The 20,168-nt window shown below is 39.5% G+C and overlaps 3 protein-coding genes across 3 annotated transcripts; 1 reads left to right on the plus strand and 2 right to left on the minus strand.

Annotated features, from left to right (window-relative positions):
* Window positions 1-827: 827 nt before the first annotated feature.
* LOC134000284 (kinetochore-associated protein DSN1 homolog) lies at window positions 828-4,638 on the minus strand. The gene is made up of 11 exons (XM_062439648.1): window positions 4,599-4,638; window positions 4,304-4,340; window positions 3,879-4,155; window positions 3,685-3,758; window positions 2,876-2,948; window positions 2,669-2,756; window positions 2,501-2,557; window positions 2,270-2,341; window positions 2,033-2,180; window positions 1,357-1,444; window positions 828-1,253 (listed from the first exon to the last, which is right to left on the minus strand). Exons 1-11 carry the CDS (start codon window positions 4,631-4,633, stop codon window positions 1,171-1,173), a joined length of 1,032 nt encoding a protein of 343 aa, XP_062295632.1. The 5' UTR covers window positions 4,634-4,638; the 3' UTR covers window positions 828-1,170.
* Window positions 4,639-6,103: 1,465 nt separating this feature from the next.
* On the minus strand, window positions 6,104-16,688 carry atp13a1 (ATPase 13A1). Its single transcript, XM_062439615.1, has 25 exons — window positions 16,071-16,688; window positions 14,089-14,178; window positions 13,411-13,674; window positions 12,746-12,901; window positions 12,539-12,608; window positions 12,347-12,453; window positions 12,056-12,185; window positions 11,861-11,916; window positions 11,601-11,727; window positions 11,319-11,456; window positions 11,081-11,201; window positions 10,810-10,967; window positions 10,246-10,421; window positions 10,046-10,156; window positions 9,816-9,941; window positions 9,618-9,726; window positions 9,247-9,440; window positions 8,589-8,685; window positions 8,331-8,515; window positions 8,054-8,168; window positions 7,753-7,949; window positions 7,309-7,451; window positions 7,109-7,220; window positions 6,807-6,950; window positions 6,104-6,690 (listed from the first exon to the last, which is right to left on the minus strand). The coding sequence occupies exons 1-25, from the start codon at window positions 16,422-16,424 to the stop codon at window positions 6,580-6,582; spliced, it is 3,591 nt and encodes a 1,196-aa protein (XP_062295599.1). The 5' UTR covers window positions 16,425-16,688; the 3' UTR covers window positions 6,104-6,579.
* A 191-nt stretch (window positions 16,689-16,879) lies between these two features.
* On the plus strand, window positions 16,880-18,813 carry LOC134000299 (coiled-coil-helix-coiled-coil-helix domain-containing protein 5). The gene is made up of 4 exons (XM_062439670.1): window positions 16,880-17,007; window positions 17,748-17,888; window positions 18,015-18,166; window positions 18,493-18,813. Coding segments are annotated over exons 1-4 (324 nt in total). The 5' UTR covers window positions 16,880-17,005; the 3' UTR covers window positions 18,522-18,813.
* Window positions 18,814-20,168: the final 1,355 nt, after the last annotated feature.

The following is a 20,168-nucleotide window of genomic DNA, read 5'->3' on the forward strand; positions in this document are numbered from 1 at the left end:
CGGTCACAACCCCACTTGTCTTCTCTTTGCTTGTCCCTTATGCTCTCCAGTCACTCCCTTGAATACAACCCCAAGGAAATTTCTCCATACTCCATGTTGGAGATCATAACAGCAGATCACATAAAGCCATTCACACTTGTTTTCTGTTGACAGTGAAAGTGGTTTCTTTTTGCTGTAATCATCAAATAAATTAGGTGGAAACATTAATGAGTGAATGGTTCCAGGAGATAGGAATGATAGCGGACAAAGCTTTGACTGACTGGTACAATGTCAAAGCTTCGTTCTGCATCAGTGACCCAGCCAAATGCAAGAGATGGGGGTGAGTCACTGTGGGGGGAGGGGCCTCCTCCTGAATGGTCAGGGGACACTGATGAAGTGAAATAGATGCAGCACCAAAAAGAGCATAAACGTGACTGAGGATGAGCACAGAAAAGGAAAGCTCATAAACTAAAGACTACAGGCAAAGTAAAGAGCACGATCCTCCTGGAGTCAAACTGTTTTATGGTTAGCATGTATCTTAATCTTTATATTTAGAGATTTCATGTTGTACAAGTCCATTTGAAAGAACAAGTGGTAATTTATGCAAAACTACATTGTCACTTTTGACTAGTTTTAAATTATACCTAATATGTTTACGGGGTTCTCATATTTTTTTTAGGACATTTATAAAAACAATACTAATCACACTCAAAGATGTAATTTCAAATATATGTCATAAGATCACATTTTAAACAATCTATTTTATAAAAACAAAATCAGATTTTATTTTTTTCTTAAATGAAGACTGACCATTTACCTTGTTTTGCAAGATGTTGGTAGCTGTCAAATGTTTCTCTTGGCAGTTCCAGTTTACACAGCTGAGAATGCTTTTAATTAAGGCATAACAGAAAAATCCACTCCAGTCATTCACTAGGCATGTTACAATTTTATATAAACAGCCACTGCCGCCTGCTGGTTAAAAGCATGAATTACCTCAACTAGCTCTAATATGAATCCTGCTGCTGCGGATCAAAGTGTTCTGACATGGAAAGCATAAAATGTGTTATAAAACATGTCAGGAAAGACAGAGGAGAAGAAACTAGTACACATATATGGGCTTCATATACAAGTCATTAAAAAACATGGTCCAGTAGAGGGCTGGTTGCTCGCGCTTGCCTCCAGCCAGAATGACTATGTAGTTGCCGATGATAGAGGTGCAGCCATTAAGTTCCTGATGGGGTCAGGTGAAAGAGTCTGGAATCCCGCCTCTGCAGCTGTTGGGAAAAAAAGTAACAAAAATGAATTTAGACTGCAAATCATTGGTTAGAGGACCAAAATAATTTCATACAAAGGATTACAAATAAAGAAAATCATTACCCAATCGGGCACTGGTATTTTTCACAGATAACTGTGACTGCTTCTTGATAGCCAGAAGTTCTCTGACCATCTTACGTTGAATGTCCATCTACAGATAAAAAGATCAAGCACACATATACACACAAAAAAAAATCAGGTTTCCAATGTTTTTGATGAGGTCAGGTATCTTCATATTCAAGGAATAGTTTAATCCTCCTGAAATCTTGACATTAAACTTAAGTATTTTTTTCTGTAGCATTAAATATTCATGACTAAATAATCAACGATAAAAGTTATATTTAGGAAAATGCATTCTTATTTATCCAGAGTCCCACACTCAATAACTCAGCTACTCTGCAGTTTGATAAGCATACAGCTCTACAACTGTCATCACATTTGAAACCCTGATTGGTACACCTTATTTCAACTGAGCCACACAAAGGCCAAAAACACATCTGTTCAAACTACAGCAGATAATTGTTCTTGTTGTACCTTATTATCATAGTAATACGATTATAAACAGGGTTTCAGGACCTTTAATCTATTCAAGATTTGTTGGTGTTTCATCACTCTAACAGCCAAATAGTTCTTCCTCTATTGTTTTTTTGCTAGCTTTAATGTTTTACTATACAGATGGCCTATTAGAACATTTGATTTAGTTTTTAGTAGTAATATAAAAATGTAATTTCAAACGTACAATCATCTCCATAGTGTCAAGCATTGGCCGTTGTCTACTTAGGACAGCGCGGTAATCAGGTTTGCTCTGGATGAATTGGTACTGTGAGGACTGGGCCACAGATGTAGAGTCTAATGATACACCTCTCTCTTGTCCCTGCTCCACTTTGCTGTAACAAATAGAGAAAACATTATTGGCACAACTTTTAGAAGACAATATCAACACTTTGTATTCCTCAATGACAGCAAACATTTTCACCTTTCCAATTCTTCTGCCTTACTCTGGTGTTTGTTCTGCAGTACTTCCCAAGCCTTACATTCAGCCTGAAGCCTAAAACACAGCACAGATTAGTAAAAAAAAAAGGAGCCTTGTGTGGTGAATCACACTATGTTTGCTTTATATTTGGTTTGTATGAATAGTCTGTGTCTGGTAACTAATCTTTGAAAATAAAACTATATAAGTTACATTACAAAATAACAATAAATATACCTGTTGATGGCTTTCTGGATTTTTTCCACAGCTCTCTGCGCTTCGGGATCACTAGAACTGACATCAAATAACATAAGTAGAAATGCAGTATTAAATACAAATACAAAATAACAAAACAATAAATATAAGCCCAAAAGAGTGCAAAATAAATCAAACAACTTTCAATACCTAGCCACACTGGCAGGAAGTTGATGACTCTGTGGTTCACTGCGTATGCTTTTGGCCAGACAACCCCACTCCTTCTGCATGTGCTCAACTACACCAAAGAAGACAGAGTATAGAGATTACTAAAATAAGTATTTCTATGACAGACATTTAGCTGAAGTAAAAAAGCTCTGTGAAATATGTACAAAATTAAGCAGTGCAAGCACTAACCTTGTTTTTCAAAAGACTCCATTGACGAATTTGGTACTGACTGGATCAAATTTTGAGTTCTTTCTATTGCCAGCTTGAGACAAAGCAGAGAGTTGATTAGAGAGAGATCCATTAGAAATGTGAGTTATGAGCAATGTCAATTAACTGTATGTGGCCCTATAGACTACTGTAACCACTAACCTTACAGTTAACTCATTATGGCTACAGCCTTATGTTTCGTTAAGCACCAACTGGTTCATCATTCAATTCCCTTTCCAATGAAATTCAGTTAAGTGAAAAAAGAAATTCATCACAGCCAATCACACCTAGATGAAAGCAACTTATAAGCAGACTGCTACTTTTTTCACATCTTGTTAGGTTTATCCCAGTGAAGTTAATACTATACACTCACCGGCCACTGCATTAGGTACACCCGTGCAATCTAATGCAATCCAATGCAACAGATCTACCACAAATTTTGCTTTTACGAAGCAAAGACATTTCCAGTTTTTGCTGATATTGGTGATAATTCTACTTAATGTTTATTACTATGGTCATAGTGGGTGGTGGTGGTGTACTATGGTGCATTATATTCATTGTAATTCCTAATATTTTATCTACTCCATTAAAATACTTGAGGGGGGAAAAATATTAGGAACACTTTTCAAGATAATGCAATCCATCCACTGCAACCTCAATAATAAACAACAAAAACGTCTGCTTCATAAAAGCAGAGTTTGTGGCAGAGCTCTTGTATTGGACTACATTAGGTTGTACAGGTGTACCTAATGAAGTGGCTGGTGAGTGTAGATAGGACCTTTTGAACTCACCTTCATCGCAGCCTCCATCAATTTTTCCAGCCTCTCTTGCTGTGATAAGGATGTACTTATGCTCCTGCACAAAACTACACAAAACACACAAATACAGATATTTAAACTGATGAAAACAAATTATCATTTAGTGTCTTTTTTTAATTTTTTTTTACGTACTACAAATGGGTGAGAAAGCCACACTCTCAACTCACCCTGATATGGGTTTGGGAGGGCAGGGAGACTGCGTCGAGTTAGAGTAGCTCTCCTCCAGGATTTTCTCCTTGCAGTGGGGCTACCAGGTGGACTTGTAGGTCCCTCCGTGGTTTCTGTCTGCATTTCTTGTTTGTCTGTCTCTGAGTGTGCATCTCCTGTCTCTGGTGTCTGTGTGGTGGTGGGTGACTGGACGTCGGTTCGGGGAGATTTGTGTGGAGGGGCTGAGTCGGGGCTTGTGAATGAGCATCTTTTGCGTGTCTGATTCACCGAGTCCACCTTGTAATACACACACAGATCACACACAAAAAACTAACTAAGCAGCAGTGACTCGTTTGCAATGATTAGCAAGCTGTTAGCTCATGGATTAGCTGGGGTGCTGTTTTCTAGCTAATGTCAAGTTTGCATGTCAGTACAAATGTCTTACCTCATTCTGAGTATCAGCAACAGCGACATTTCCGCAACTGCAAGATCATTTTTTTAAGATTAGCTACTTCATAATTTTACTTTAGACACAGAGAAAACATGTAAGACCGTCAAACATTCTTGTTGTTGTTCGCTGACAACATTTGACGTAATGTTAATAAGCACAGAGGCTCAATTTGCTTTTGGGGAAACTCAGACAAAAAAATAACAATTTAGCTTAAAAAAAACTTTCCTGTATTTTCTCAACATTGTTGTCTCGCTTGTAGCAACTGTTGGAAAAAAGATAAGATACAAACCCATTTTGTTCAGTCTCTGGTTGTTTTTCCGCCATCTTTTCTTTCAAATAGTTTTCTTCACCCGCGCTCAACAAGCCAAACCCCTTTACGGAGCTATGCATTATGGGAAATGTAGTGTGACGGCAATTAAAGCTACATTTACATTTTCATTATACAAAAAACCCCCACAATTATTCATGTTTTTCAGAATGAGTAGTGTAACTTTCAGTTACTTAATAGTGTGCCCAATAAGCCCACCAAAATCTAAATTCAGGTGTTTTTCACGGATACTGACATGATTTATAACGGAGATCATTTCTTATACAGACAGATTTATTTCTCATTTGAAAATGTATTCATTCATGCCATTAAATATAACTAGTTACTCCCTAACACTGATTTTGACCAAAGTCAAATCTCATGGTTGTTGAATGCCTACAAAAGTTTTCCTTGAGTTTAATCTTTTACACAAAACAGTATGATGCCGAGGAATAGGACATTGAAATCCACTAGAGACAATAATTTAGTAATTGAGTACTTTATGATACTGAATGAGCTGTAATAACATGTTTCTGTAAATACATGGCCTTTGATGGTAGAGGAATCCAGTCCTCTGGTTTAGATCCCCCTGGATCAAGTTAAGAGCCAGTGTTGACCTGTAAGTTCAAAGGGGCACCTGGGGCCCTGACCGTCTTTGTTCTCATTAGTTGGATTTCTGGTATCTAGCAGAATATTGCTCTAATGCCTTGGCCTCCAGAAGTCAAGAGCTTGTGCTCAATAGCTTTGACCCCTTTATGGCATTTCCCAAACACTGGTTATTTGTGTTTGCTATATATATATTTTTTGTTGGCAATATAGCAGTGGTATCTGACAAAAACACAACTGAGTAACACTCAATCACCTCTCTCACTAGTTTTCATTCATACATTACCCTCATCCAGTCATAATTTACAAACACCCGAGCTTTTCAGGAAACCACACTCACCTATGACGATATGTGTTATTTTCTCATTTCTTGTGTTTCTATCATTTCAGTTTATGGGCTGACCTTTTACACATCAATACACTCATTATCTCCAACTTAACACCCTCATAAAAGAGATGTATTGGAAATTGCAGTTTATAGTAAATGGACAAAATACCACATATTAATAAGTATGAATAAGTTTTTACGATTGCCTCTTAGACGGAAATACAGGTTTCTGGGTATCCAGATGCCTGCTTTTTGCTATTCTGATTTTGTGTGTTTGTTTTAATGTTGTTTAAATGGTCAATCTGGTCATGTGCATTGTCCTTGTAAAAATAATGAAAGGGCATGTTTCATTTTGGCCTGTGTCATGCACCCGATGAGACGAAAGGTTTCATTAGATACATTTCTTGTATATTTTACCCCATCACTCCTTACTTACCTATTTCTGTAAACATGATAATTCATGACCAGCTGGGCATGCTCAGCGCTTCCATGTGCAGACACATCAGTACTTGTAAGATGACAAAACACTTGACAGACTTCATGATTTGTATTTGTAAGTCTTTTTATAAGTCTGTTAGAGATGTTTTTCACTTTTTACAAAATCAAGGAGAGGAATCAAAAAAACCAAAACACTTTGCAATTCTCTTGGAGAATGCCTCTTTTGTGTGCCTGTATGTTTCACTCTGGCTGGCACACAGTCTTGCACTCCACTCAATACTGCTGTCTTCATGGCCTTGTAGAGCAGCGGGGAGGGGAGGGAGGGCGGGGAAGAAAAAGACTTAAGTGTAGAAAAAGGGAAGAATTTAAGACAACAGGAAAAAGAATTTAAACACAGAGCAGAAACAGAGATAGGTGGGAAGGGGCAGAGTAAGACGAGGGAAGGGATACACGGAGTGTACAGTACTGCACGCCATGACTGTCTCAGCTGTCTTGTGCTTGTCACACAGCTTTAATTCTCTTCATTCTCCAATGTCTTCTCTCCCTTTACAGTTTGGTTGATAAGGGAAGCGGTCACTGTTGGCACTGAGTTCAACAAGGCAGCCTGAGAGTTCCTTTGCCAAGCAGGAACTGCAGGACACGGTCCACCAGCAGAGCGACGACAAAGTCCACCACCAGAACCTGGGCAATGATTAATTTGAACTGCAAGGAAGTAAATAGGAAGCAGGTTACCTCATTGGGTACAGCATTGTTACAAGGCTATAGCAGCAAAACAATATATCGTAAAATAAGTCAAAAGACTCATTATGTCTGCTCACCTCAGTTGGAATATCTACAAGGGCAAACTGTTCGTTGAATTCTGGTGAGGAACCAGTAAGAAGTCCCACAATCGCTAAACCAGACAGAGCGATACTCCATAATAGTGGTCGATTCTCGCTGAGAGACTCCATGAAAGGATGACCCTATTCAACACAACAAGAAATGCATTGAGTACATAAAATGTAAGAATAATATATATGTACTTGGTCAATACTCAACTAGCCACTAAATTATTGATCATAAAATAGTCAATTATACTTTAGAGAATGCAGGAACAAATAACAGCAATGAGAACAAGTACCTTGTAGTTAATGGCAAAGGTGGCCATCTGCATGGCCATGGACATTATATACACGGTGCTGTTGATTAAGCTGGGTTCAAACTCTTTGTATAGGTCTGCAAATCGATCCTCTCTGCAGAGAAAGGACAAAAGAAATGTCAAGTTTTAATTTGTAAAAGCAGAGCTGCTGTTCACTTGTTTCCTCTCTTCGCATCTCTTACCTTGGAGGACTTCTGCTCTGTGCCTCTTTGTAAAGGAACACCAGACTACAGAAGTGAACAGTAAACTGCAGCAGCACAGTCAACACCGTATAAAGATTGAAGATGTTTGGTAAGGGCCGCTCTCGAGACAATGTTTTCAGTGGCTGCATAAACAGGAGGGAAAAAAAATTAATTTGATTGCTGTCATATACAATCAGGATGTGTCAGTAAAGATTAACTTGGGTGGTCGAGTGGTTAGAGTGCATGCCATATACGCAGCAGACCCCAGTTCGAATCCCAATCGGAGGTCCTTTGCTGCATGTCACACCCCCCTCTCTCTCATGTTTCCTGTCGGTCTACTGCTAAATAAAGGCGTCTATGCCAACAAAATCTTTTTTTTTTAAAAGATTAACTTGGCTAAATCACATACATGCAGTATCTGTACATCCTTATATACATTCTCACCTTTGACCTAGAGATGAAGAGGAAGCATCCGGCCAGCAGCAGGCCCTGCAGGGTTGCTTGGAAATCGCTGAACTTGACCCCCTCGAGGTAGAGTACAGACTGGCTGTAAGCTAACACCAGGGCGTTGAGAGCAAGGATCTTAAACATCTGTAGTGTTGTCACCAGAGTACAGCGGCCTTGCTTTATTACATGGCAGACTGTGGAAAAAGATTACGTGACAAGTTTCAGATGTTGGGGGCAGTTTTATGTTTGGATCTTTGCCAACTGTGTCAAAGGCTGAAATAACAAACGTGTTACTCACTGCACTGTATGGAGGAGAGTTTGGAGGTGAAGGGGGCAGCGATGGAGGCATCACCCAGTTTTACTATTTGTATCTGGTCCTCTTCAAGTTCACGTAAGACTTGACTGATCCTCTCCTGTTAAAGAACATACCCTGACATTTAGACTAGATCACTGCTAGTTTATTATTTCAATCAAAGGCAAGTGTAATCTCCTTTTTTTTAACCTATAATTTGGACTGCAGGCCTAGAATCAGAAAGGAGGCACTTGTACTTTCAGTATATTACAAAGACACACACCTTTTGTGCCGCAAGCTGCTCTTCTCTCTGAGCCATCACTCTTTGTCTGGCTGCCCTGGAGCTTAATTTCCCTCCTGAACTGACAGGTGGTGAAGGTCTGGTTTCTGTTATGGGAGCCTCCTTCTCTCTCCCCCGTTTCTTTCTATCAGGCATGCGCTCAGGAGCGTTGGCTAACAGTGCCACACCTGAGGGAAAAAGAAAATTGTCATACAGTATAGTGACACATAGAAATTTAGTCATGTGATCGGCAAATCTTACCTATGTGGGCATGCTTGAGAGCTCCAACATCATTTGTACCATCCCCACACATCAGTGTCACGTAACCCAGCCCCTTAAGACTGGTGATCACAAATTCCTGAAACACAATAGACAAACAGCTTTATACTTCCAAAACACTGTTAAAGTCCTTTTTTTATACACCATCAATCTGTCATACTAACAATAATGATTCCCTTCATCTCCCAAAATGCCCCTGAACAACCCCAAAGACATAAACTTAAGTTTTTTTCCAATTCCCATGAGGAAAAAATTAGTAATATCCCTTACTTAAAATAAATCACATATTTTAGGTTGCAATTGTACTACAATCTTCTTCCTTAATTCTACCTCCTCTATGAAGGATCTCAATGTATTATTGGTGAACTTAGTTACACAATCCAAATGACCAATACAGCATTTTCTGCAATATAAGTCCATTATAGGTATTGTTTAAAACCTCTACATAATGTCATGCTGTCTATGTATGACCAGGTGTCAACAGCTGTAGTGAAAATACACACCACTACACACCAAACGGGACCCAGAAATATGACGTCTGTTTCTAATAGTTAATTTTTTGCAGTCTTTTATAGTGGGCTTTTTTTTAAAGAGTAAACTTTCAAGAGACTTCCATTTGCTGCTTTTTCTTTTGACCTACCTTCTGCTTTGGACTGACACGGGCAAACACTCTTATGTGAGGCAAGAGGGTGTGGAGTAGCCGAGGGTCACAGCACAGTCTTGCCAGCCCCTCCCCTGTTACACACAGGTCAAACTGATGCACAAATGAGGAAACAGAGGGAGGGGGCAGTGGTACCTGCACAGTACCATCAATGGACTCCCACTGCCACTTACCTGGAAAAAAAAAAAAACATCAGTCGTACATAATTTTGCACTATATGTGTAAGTCCTTGATCATATTATCTACTGCAAATATATCACTACAAAAATCCTTGTGCTGTTTCGCTCAAATTTAAATATTGACATTGTTCTCTCAAGAAATAAATGTGATATTGTAAATTGATGACGTACCCTGACTGGGGCCTGGCTGCAATATAAGTGTGTGCTCTTTCTGGATGAAGTGGAGCTCTCTTGCTACATGGCATGCTGTTAAAGGGTTGTCACCTGTGATCATCACCACCTGACAGCAGAAGAAGAGGAATCATCAATCTTAAATATCAAGCAGTTTCAGTTTGTGTGTGTGTATGTGTGCATTAGCAGCTTATTTACATGATGAGATGCTTCCTGGATCTCTTTGATGACAGCCTTGCTGTCGCTCTTGAGGGGACAGGATACAACCATGAACCCGACGAAAGTCAAGTCGCATTCCAGAGAATTGCGACTCATCTCCCGGACCTGTGTGACACAACAACATCCATATCAGTTTCAAGTAAAATCTATTCTCATCAATCCAAAGAAATCTATTCAGAGAGAAGTTTTGAGTAAAATTAAATAAGAACCTGTTGATGACTGAGGTGTCCCATCTCTTTGTAACCCAATGCCAGTACTCTAGCCCCTTCTCGTGACATTTCCTTGTGGACTTCATCATAATTCGCCGGACACTCTGGAAACTACAATCACAGCCACGTTAGAACAAAGGTATGAAGGCATGTATTGGATAAACCATGGAGTATGTAGTAAGGATGTTATACATATGTACCATTCCTCTGAGTGTCTCTGGTGCTCCTTTGACAGTTGATATGTAGCAGAGTTCAGTAGATCCCAATTTCTCGTAGGAGGCCAGGACTGACATCCTCTTCAGAGCGCTCGCAAAGTGGAAACGCTGGTGGATCTTAAGTCCCTGGGTTTTGATGCTACGTGGGAATACCTTTTCATCTGATCAAAGACATGAGTGTCAGTGAGGCACACACACAGTTATGCCTTTTGACATTAAGAGCAAAGGTATTCAAATGGATAATCATCTTTTTCTTTTTGTAAGTGAGGCCACTAACACGTCATTTACTGTGTAACATATACAGTTATAATGAGGAAATATTTCCCTGCCATTGAAGACAAGCATTACTTTAAGGTGCACTGGTTGCATTACACAAAAAAGCAAAACAGCTTTGGTGCAGCCACAAAGACTGAACTGCATTCAAAAATACATGCAAATTCGAGAGGGACGTGTAACTGTATGCCGCCCAACACATCAATGAGCGTGTTCTCTCACACACAGCTGCCACTGATTTGAACTTTACTTTTCGTGAAGGTAATTTCCTTGTACCTTTAGTGAGGGTCCAGTCAGCAGCAGTTAGCATGGCCTTCTCCAGCGGATCTCCGACCAGCTGTCCATCATCCAGAGTGACTAGTGAGTGACAGGTGGCCACTACACGATGTGTCTCAACTGGGATCTCAGACACCGGCATCACCTCCTTCCCCTCTCTGTCATAAACGCAAATTGTAACTAACTTAAAATATAGCACAGAGTGGTTTGCATTTGAACATCACAAATTAGGCTGGATTGGTAACCGCTAAGAATGGAGGACAGTGTCTACCTGAGGCCTGCTACTCCTCGTACCACCAGACTGTCACTAGTCAGTGTTCCGGTTTTGTCAAAACAGCAAACCTCCACTTTCCCTGCAAATGGTATCCTGAAGGGCTCTGTACAGAATACATCTGAGCAAGAGGAGGAAAAGAAGACTCAAATGAATCACAGCTGTTGCAAGCTTATGTTATAGGTTGTTTCATGCAGCTCTCTACATATATGCAGAACAGGAACACACAGAGACTTACAAAGTTTAGCCAGAGCGATAAGAGATGTGTTAACTGCCAGAGAAAGCTCTATGGGGAGTTCTGGTGGAACCACTGAGGTGAGGATAAGCGTACACTCCAGAAACAGCTTGTAGCGGTTCCTGCTGACATCTTTGGTCCCTGAGGGAGTAAGAAGAAGGAGTAAGAACAAAGATAGTCCTAATTAGATATTACTTATGCCCTCACCTCCAGCTATTAGCTGTGACTTTGACTATGATTATGTCTGTGTTAAATTACAGTTACAGTCCACCCTGTGCACCTCACCTTCTACCCACACATAGACGGCTGCAGCGATTGCAAACACAAGGAGGAAGAGGATGAAGATGAATGTCTCCAGGTTGTTTGCTGTCACTCTCTTCACACCAAAGAGGATGGTCCGCAATAGTTTACCCTGGAAGCAAGTTTGTCCACACAGTAAGCAGACATTCACAGCTGGCTCAATGTGTCCTTCAGTGACGTGATGTCTGATACAAATATAGAAAAATAGCTAAATATAAAATAAAGACACTACAGCAGCTCCTCACCTGAGAGGTGTAGAATCCTGTTCTCAGCACATAGGCCACACAGCCGTTGTCTACAGCTGCACACAACATTAAGGAAAAGATAAATGAGCTTGAAACTCGTTTTAAAAAGATGGAAGACAGACGTACTGTTGAATTACTGATTCACCAAAATATGTTATTGTTAACAGATAAATCATAAGAGGAATATTCACTTACGTTTGAGTCCAGCGCTGGCCTTTAAAGGGGGGCTATGTTGGACCACTTTTGTCCCCCCAGAGATGATGTGGAGTCGAGAATCTGTCTGAAGATCCAGGATCCTCTCTGGGTCCAAGTCCTCCACTGGCTCCTACACACCCCATAATATCAGCAGTTATTATGATTACTATGTTATTATTATGACACGTAACACATTTGTAATTATAGTTATCATGACATTAATTGAGGTTTACACTCAAAAGTCGCTGCCCTCAGCACTGGGTTTATTATGTATGTAAGTTTGCCTCTAACCTTCATCTGAGGCACAGACTCTCCGGTCAGCATGGCCTCATCCACAATGCATCGGCCCCTGAGTAGCAGCACATCACAGGGTACCAAGTTGTCCTGAGGCGAACGTCCTGTGAAGCCGAGAATACACATGTGAAACACCGACAGCATCACATAGTGTCGAGAGAAGTAATAAAATGTTGAAAGGGCACTTACCTATTGAGACGATGTCACCAGGGACAAGATCATCACTTGATATTGGTCTCCACTTGCGGTTACGGTACACCTGTCAGAAAATACACTAACTTTAAGTGGGATACTTTAAAGACGTGAGAAATATACTGTTGATAGAGTTTTGTGGTGCAAAATAAAATGTTTGTTTATCATTTCTGTATACTAAAATCCAAATGTGTCAAAGCTTACCTGGATCATGTAGGGCTTGTTCCCCATGCGGCGGATCTCAGACATATTCCTCATTTGCTGCTGGACCAGGGAGGCTTCAAATGCCACCAGCATGAACAGTGTAAAAACACTGTAGTACCAGTACTCATCCAAACACCACAGCCCCACACAGAACACCTGTTGAATGGCAGAGGACAGCTGACTTTATATGGGTAGGTCAACAATTTAATCATCAAAGTATTCATCACTTATGACCCACAAGGAGGGTATGGTTGTGAATGTATCTGCAGAGACTCTGCTGTCAGCCTGTGTTTTCTGTTTATGTTGCTGTTTTCAGGACGCTTCAGGGCATCAACCTTTGGGCAGTTGGTTTGTAGCCCCCAGCCAATAACAATGCACAGGGTGTATGTTTGGGACTGATGTCTCTGTCTCTGTGTCATGGATGAATAAAGAGCTTCAGGTCTGTGTGTCTGCTTGTGTCTGAATTGAATGTATCTGATTCATGGATTCTCAACAATGCTGTCTCTTCATTCACTCTCTAGCTTGCTCAACCACCGCTGCTATCTCTCACTTACTTGTTGAGCTAGGAGGAGCAGCCGACTTTGAATCCTGCATAGTATAACTTCAAAAGCAATTTTTACAACAAAACATGTGAAATTATATAAAACTTTCCCTAGCACACATACCTGGAAAACAAAAAAGGGAGCTGTGGCCCTCTCTTTAAATAGCTCGAGGAAATCTGGCACCATCATCTCAGCACGGTTGGTGCCATAGCGCTTTTCTGCCGCTCTGAGTTCAGTCTCCTCCTGGTAGCCACGCCAAGACTGAAAGTGGCCCATTGGGTGGTTGATGGGAAATGCAATTGGAAGGAAACATTTCTTTTCGTTGTGGTCAAAGGTGTAGCAAATCTTTTGAAACTCAAAAGACAAAATCCCCTCTCCATTTTCATCCTGTTGGTCAGTAGAAGAGAAAGAGAGAAAATGTAAATGCCAGCCTTCATTCAAGAAAGGTGTAGTAGTATTTTCTAAGATGTCCCCCTGAACACAAGAGAAAGAGTTAGCTCACTAGTTTAAATCTAAGTTAAGATTTAGTATGACAATGTGACAATGATCATGATTTCCTCTAAAAAACAGAAGAGTATCAAAATAGTGATATGTTTCTTTAGACAACATGTCCAATCACAAATGGAAATAATAAGTGATGGCAATTTTACAGTTTATACAGACACTGCAGTGACTGGATGTTAAACAACTGGTAAACTTGTGTGTCAAAACGTGATCTTTGCAATCAGGGAATGAGAGATCTTGAATGTTACTCACTGAGACATCTTGGAGCATGCTCAGAGAAAAAAAATAAGAACTCACCTGGTCCCTCTGTAGTGCTACGAGCTCAGCAGATCCGTTATTGGGGGTGGGTATAACCTTTGCCAGCATAGCCTTGTTTGGATCTAGTTCCTGTGTATACAAATGAACAGGTGACAAACTCACACACTGTGTCACGTCACTGTTATTTTTGGTAGAGCTGTGTGCCTCTGCAGCTTAGCTTATCTTTTATCAGACATACAGCCCTGACATACAGTTGCTTGATCAATATGAAAATCAAGCTCAGTCATAGCGTTTTTATTTGACTGCATCTTTGAAGAGTTGATGCAAATCTAAAATGTATTTTCCAGGAGAATCTATAATATCTTGTATAACTGCTTACAGATGGAATACACAAAAAGCAACATGTTGATTACTATTTATGATCAGGTATTACTTTAAATATTGTGTCATGAAGAACAAATTCACCTGTTAAATTGACAGTGCAAAATGGCGTTACCAGAAAAATCTGATCCCAAAATGAATAAAGTGGAATGCTAGTTGAAAATAACAGCTTCAGTTCAATTAATGCTTAATGGTTTTCTTACTTTATCATTATCCACTATTGAAACTTCATGTAAGATTGATGAGATGAGAGTGTCATGTAGGTTTTTAAACCTCTGTGGCAGAATGAAAACATAGCATATTCAATGTTTGATAAAAGTGTTATAAATACATGTATCCAGGATATTAGGTCCACAAGCCCCAGATAATCTCTATACATGGTACGTAACATTAACACAACTTGTATTATTGTTGTTATTATTATTATTCATGGTTGAACACTGCATCACTGCATTGCTCACCGGCCACTTTATTAGGTACACCTGTGTAATCGCATTCAATCAAATATAAAAGCTCTGCTATAAATTAAACTTTGTATAAGTTTATACATTTTCAGTGTTTGTTAACACTATCCAAAAAAGCGATAGTTCTACTTTATGTTTATTACTGAGGTCGTTCTAAGTGGTGGTGGCATACTGGAGTGCATTATATTGACAGGTGTTCCTAATATTTTGCCTCTCTCATGTTATGTTAATGGAGTGGACAAAATATTAGGAATACCATTCAATATAATGCACCCTAGTACACCACCATCACCCACTATCACCTCAATAATAAATATATTAGATATATATTATATATATATATATATATATATATATATATATATATATATATATATATATATATATATATATATATATATATATATATATATATATCTAATATATATATATATATATCTAATATATTTATTATTGAGGTGATAGTGGGTGATGGTCCCTCTATATATATATATATATATATATATATATATATATATATATATATATATATATATATATATATATATATATATATATAATTATCACCTTCCTGACAATGTTAACAAAAATTGAAAATGTATGGGCTTCTTAAATGTTGGATTTATAGCAGAGCTGTTGTATTGGATTGAATTAGATTGCACAGGTGTACTAATGAAGTGGCCAGTGAGTGCATACTGTTTATTCCAGCATTTTATACATTTCATCTCATCCTCTTTCATTTAAAATCTAATCTGTAGCACATATTTTACTTTTTTTTTTTTTTTTTTTTTTTTTTTAAATGTATGTCTTTCTCATATTGTTTAAGACTATGCACCACAACACCAAGGCAAATTCCTTGTATGTGCAAACATACTCAGAAATAAACCTAATTCTGACACATTTTCTGAACTAAAACGAAAATAAAAATACGGAAATGAAAGCTCTGTCAGTGCAATGGTTACACACACATCCCTCAATAAAATTAAATGGTGTTGTTGAAGGTCTCAAACCCCACACCTGCCCATCTGTAGTTCCTTTAAGCAAGACACAGACACCTGGGTTCACGCTGATCCTGGCCTTTGACCTCTACCTACAAGGATGCTGGTCTAAACAGGGACTCACTCATGCACATCAGTACACTTCAGTTGTGTTATTGTTGTTATAACTCATGTTTACCTTGGAACAAGTGAGCCAACAGTGCGCATGGACAGACCAATAACCGGAGAGCGCCGTGAGGACGTGCGCGATCCCGATAGCTGCTAGAGCCAGGAGGCCTGCCTCCGGGTACTCCGAGGCTCCGTACACCCCTAACCACACGTACAGCCAGCCGGGGTAGAGGACAGCCAGGAACGGGAGGACGGTGCCGTGCAGCAGCCGAGGCCTCCGCCTGTACAGCGTCACCGAGCTCACCAGGTCGTCGCCGGTGCCGCTGTCATGCTGGTTGTGGTTCACAGAGGGGGCCATTTGCGTCTCATCCGGTCCATACATCCCGTCTGAAGCCACTCTCCCCTCTTTCTTGGCGTCGTTCATTTTACTTTGCTCGCCCCTCTGCCCCCCGCTATCATCCACCGCCACCCCGTCGTGCTGTAGTCGGTAAAAATAACGATTCAACACACGGAGCGGGTCTCGGTGAAGCTTCCACAGCCCGTTTACTGAATCGCTCGTTCTCTGACCGTTGCTTCCGCATACGTAAACACGCAAAGACACGTAACGCTCTCTCAGTACAGCGCAGCTAAACGTGGAAAATCAAAAAATAATCATCTTTTACACACTTACATTGCGTTTTTTAGGTTAAACGCCACACCACTTCTCTATAAGAAAGTTTATCTGATCAAATATAAACATAATTTGTTCTTTAATGCTGTAATTATGCGATTAAGCAGCTATCCCTTTAATAGCTGTGTCGTCATTGTAGGGGCGTGGCCAAAGCGTATGATTGACGCAAGCCTTAACCAATCAAATTAAAGTACTGTTTCATAATTTCCTATCAGATGTTAAAAGGGTGTGTGCGGCAGTGGATGCAGGACAGACATGGCACCACATGTTTAAGTGCTCGTACTGTAACCTTGATTGATCAGCTTCATCGTGTGAGACGAACCTAAAAGAGCAACATGTAAGACATTTAAATACCGCACATTTCAACACATTCTCTATAATCAATGAATTGGATTTATGCTGCAAATAAAGGCGTTTGCTATTTGAATCATGTATGCATTTTGAATAAATCTACGAAGTTTAATTTGCTTTTTTGCTGCTCGTTATGTGAAGTTGGGTAGGTTTGTTGGGCATATACACTCACTGGCCTCTTTATTAGGTACACTTGTGGAAGCTAATGCAATCCAATACAACAGCTCTGCTTTAAATTCTATAACTTATACAGTTTCAGTATTTGCTGGTATTGTCAGGAAGGTGATAATTCTGCTTTGTGTTTAGTATTGAGGTCATAGTGGGTGATGGTGATGTATTAGGGTGAATTACATTGAATGGTGTTCCTAATATTGTGTCCATTCCATTAATATACATGAGGTTAGCAAAATATTAGGAACACCAGTCAATATAATGCAACCCAGTACACCACCACCACCACCACTTTCTACGACCTCAGTAATAAAAGTAAAGCAGAATTATCACCTTTTTATGACAATGTTAACAAAAACTGAAAATGTATAAACTACAAAAAAGTAGAATTTATGGAAGAGCTTTTGCATTGGATTGAAGTAGATTTCACAGGTGTACCTATTGAAATGGCCGGTGACTGTGTACATATATATATATATATATATATATATATATATATATATATATATATATATATATATATATATGACAGCACTTGCATCTGTTACCTCTCAGGCAGGCTGCTATGGACATCACGGCAAAGTACTGCCACAAAGAAATGGAAGCTTATGGTTCATGCGTGGCCTCCAACCCATCAACATGGCAGCACAAGTGTCATGAACTGAAGATGAAGGTTGCACAATGCACATCATCACAGTAAGGCTGCAACATGCTTGTGCACTCACTCCTATGTGACCCTTGACACCCTCACACCCACATTGAAAGATAATTGGGGGGCAAAAAATGCATATTTGTATCTAACTCCTACGTTTGTTTTGATAGCCCAGTGATCCAGAAGATCAGACAGGACTGTTCTAAGGAGTTTATGGAGTTTGAGCAATGTCTCAGGGAAAACCAGGGGCAACCTTCCTCCTGCTCACCACATGTGGCTCGCTTTCTGGGCTGTGCAGAGACAGTGGACCTCAGTGAAGTGGGTAAGTCCTTGCTGGAATTAGCTGTAGATAACTCAAAGTCACGTATAAACAGCTCAAAATGGAAGTGAGTAAAACACAAGAGAGAGGAATGTGCACAGTGTGCAAGATATTAGCTTATTACTTGTCTCTTGAAGAAGCAGGGGTGTATTTTAATCACATCGCATGGTTTGTGCATGCTGGAAGATTTCAGACACGCAGTGGTAAAATTTCACACCAATAACACTAATTTGGTTATTATGTCAGAAAAAATGGTACCAATACTGCACCATTTTACATGGTATTACATTAATGGTCAACATAACAATATTTTCCATTTCTTTTTTCAGCTACGAATCCAGTACCTCAGCCGTCGTAGCACTCCTGCATCTTCCATCACCTTCAGATTACATTTGTCTCCACAGCAGCACAGATGGGCTGGTTTATAATGTGTTCCTGCCATGTTATGTACAGTGACTCTTATGTCAGCTATCAAATATAATCAATGAATGCAGTATCACTTTGAGTTAGACAGGTTGTGTATTTAATTAATGTATTACTCTTTTACCTCTCATGTAAGTGTAAGTGTTCATGTGAAAATGACATTAATACTTTCCTGTAAGCACAGGATATTTGTTTCATTAAAATTGACATCAGAAGTGTATTACTCATTTGGTGCAGTCATCCTCTGTTGTTTTCTGTTGCTCATGTAGGTCCCTCCCATCCTTTTCATCCCTGATTCAGAGTCAAATATTAAACTGGAATGTATCGCTCCCACACAAACTCTCCTGACTACTCAGTGACTGAGAAATAGGGAGTTTGGGAAGAAAGCAGAAGGAGGAGGCTGTCCACCTCTAATCAGTGGGACAACTGAGAGAGACTGGGAGACGGCGGGAGGGTGTTGAGTTATGAGCCCTGTGACCACCAAGCAGAACAGACATTTTCTGGTTGAATTATTAAAACTTTGAAGGGGGTAATAGAGGGGAAAAGGAATCCTTCCTTTCAAGTGTAATATATTCTGTTTACATCAGATGAGGAAGTGATCAGTGCACCATAATTTATCATATTTAGGACAAATGAGGCAGGCATACTTCAAAGATGAAACCGCAGATTGTATTGAAGATACGGCAACATTACATTCAAAGCACATCACCTGGCAGTCACTGAACATAAATGTAAGATAGAAACTCGCCTAATACCACACAAATAAGTTACATTCACAAAAATATCACTGTAAAAATACGATGAGTCAGTGATCAGAGTCAAAACATATTGCCATGAAAGAATGTCACAAGCTGTAGCCGATCACTGGCACCTAAATAAAACAAGTATCCTAATCCTATTTTATTCTGCACCACATTGTGAGATTGATCCTGATGCTTTCTGCACGACTTGCTGTCAAACTTTAGTCTGGAGGCTATTTATTTAAACCTACTTTGTGACACATAAATATCATGCTACAGTTTAAATATTTGCAGATTATCACAGAAGAAGGTACAAAATATCTACCTAGCGACATCTAATTTGAGATGTTTGAGAAAGAAATTTTTACAGAAAGTGACTACAACAATTAATTGTAACACAGTCATACTCACATTTACATTTGGAGCACATCATATTGTGCCCAGTGTCCTAAGTGTTGGGCAATATAGATCCATTGGTTGTTGTTTGCTGTTAGCGCTGCTTCTTGGTGATTACATTATAAAAGAAAAGGGAAAGCTAAAGCAGTAATCCTTTGTACAACCCTGTTTCCGTATAAGGCTCTTCTTATGACCCTGTAGTGTTGTCTAAATGCTAAAAAATGTGATTACTCTTTTGGTCCGCATTATACCTGTCATGCATTGCATTACTAAAAACTAAGTATGTAGTAGTAATATCATTCTATGTGGAGGTTCACTTCAAATTTGTCTTCCCAGTCAACGTTCTTGAAATCATTGGGCAAGTTAAAATGTAATCCTATCCAGCACAATATCCTGAGTTACGGCTCAGGTTACATAAACATACACACTAACCTGAGAGCAAAATT

Source organism: Scomber scombrus, chromosome 18 (assembly GCF_963691925.1).
Source record: "Scomber scombrus chromosome 18, fScoSco1.1, whole genome shotgun sequence".
NCBI lineage: Eukaryota > Metazoa > Chordata > Actinopteri > Scombriformes > Scombridae > Scomber > Scomber scombrus.

Excerpts from the sequence above, each read along its gene's own strand:
- LOC134000299 (XM_062439670.1), top strand. Across the intron at positions 17,889-18,014 it reads GCACAATGCACATCATCACA|CCCAGTGATCCAGAAGATCA; the intron begins GTAAGGCTGCAA and ends TTGTTTTGATAG. Across the intron at positions 18,167-18,492 it reads AGTGGACCTCAGTGAAGTGG|CTACGAATCCAGTACCTCAG; the intron begins GTAAGTCCTTGC and ends TTCTTTTTTCAG.
- LOC134000284 (XM_062439648.1), bottom strand. The coding sequence starts at position 4,633 with ATGGCGGAAAAACAACCAGAGACTGAACAAAATGG. Across the intron at positions 1,445-2,032 it reads TTGACACTATGGAGATGATT|ATGGACATTCAACGTAAGAT; the intron begins GTACGTTTGAAA and ends TTTTATCTGTAG. Across the intron at positions 1,254-1,356 it reads AAATACCAGTGCCCGATTGG|CTGCAGAGGCGGGATTCCAG; the intron begins GTAATGATTTTC and ends TTTTCCCAACAG.
- atp13a1 (XM_062439615.1), bottom strand. The coding sequence starts at position 16,424 with ATGAACGACGCCAAGAAAGAGGGGAGAGTGGCTTCAGACGGGATGTAT. Across the intron at positions 13,675-14,088 it reads TAGCACTACAGAGGGACCAG|GATGAAAATGGAGAGGGGAT; the intron begins GTGAGTTCTTAT and ends ACTGACCAACAG. Across the intron at positions 12,609-12,745 it reads ACAAGCCCTACATGATCCAG|GTGTACCGTAACCGCAAGTG; the intron begins GTAAGCTTTGAC and ends ATTTTCTGACAG.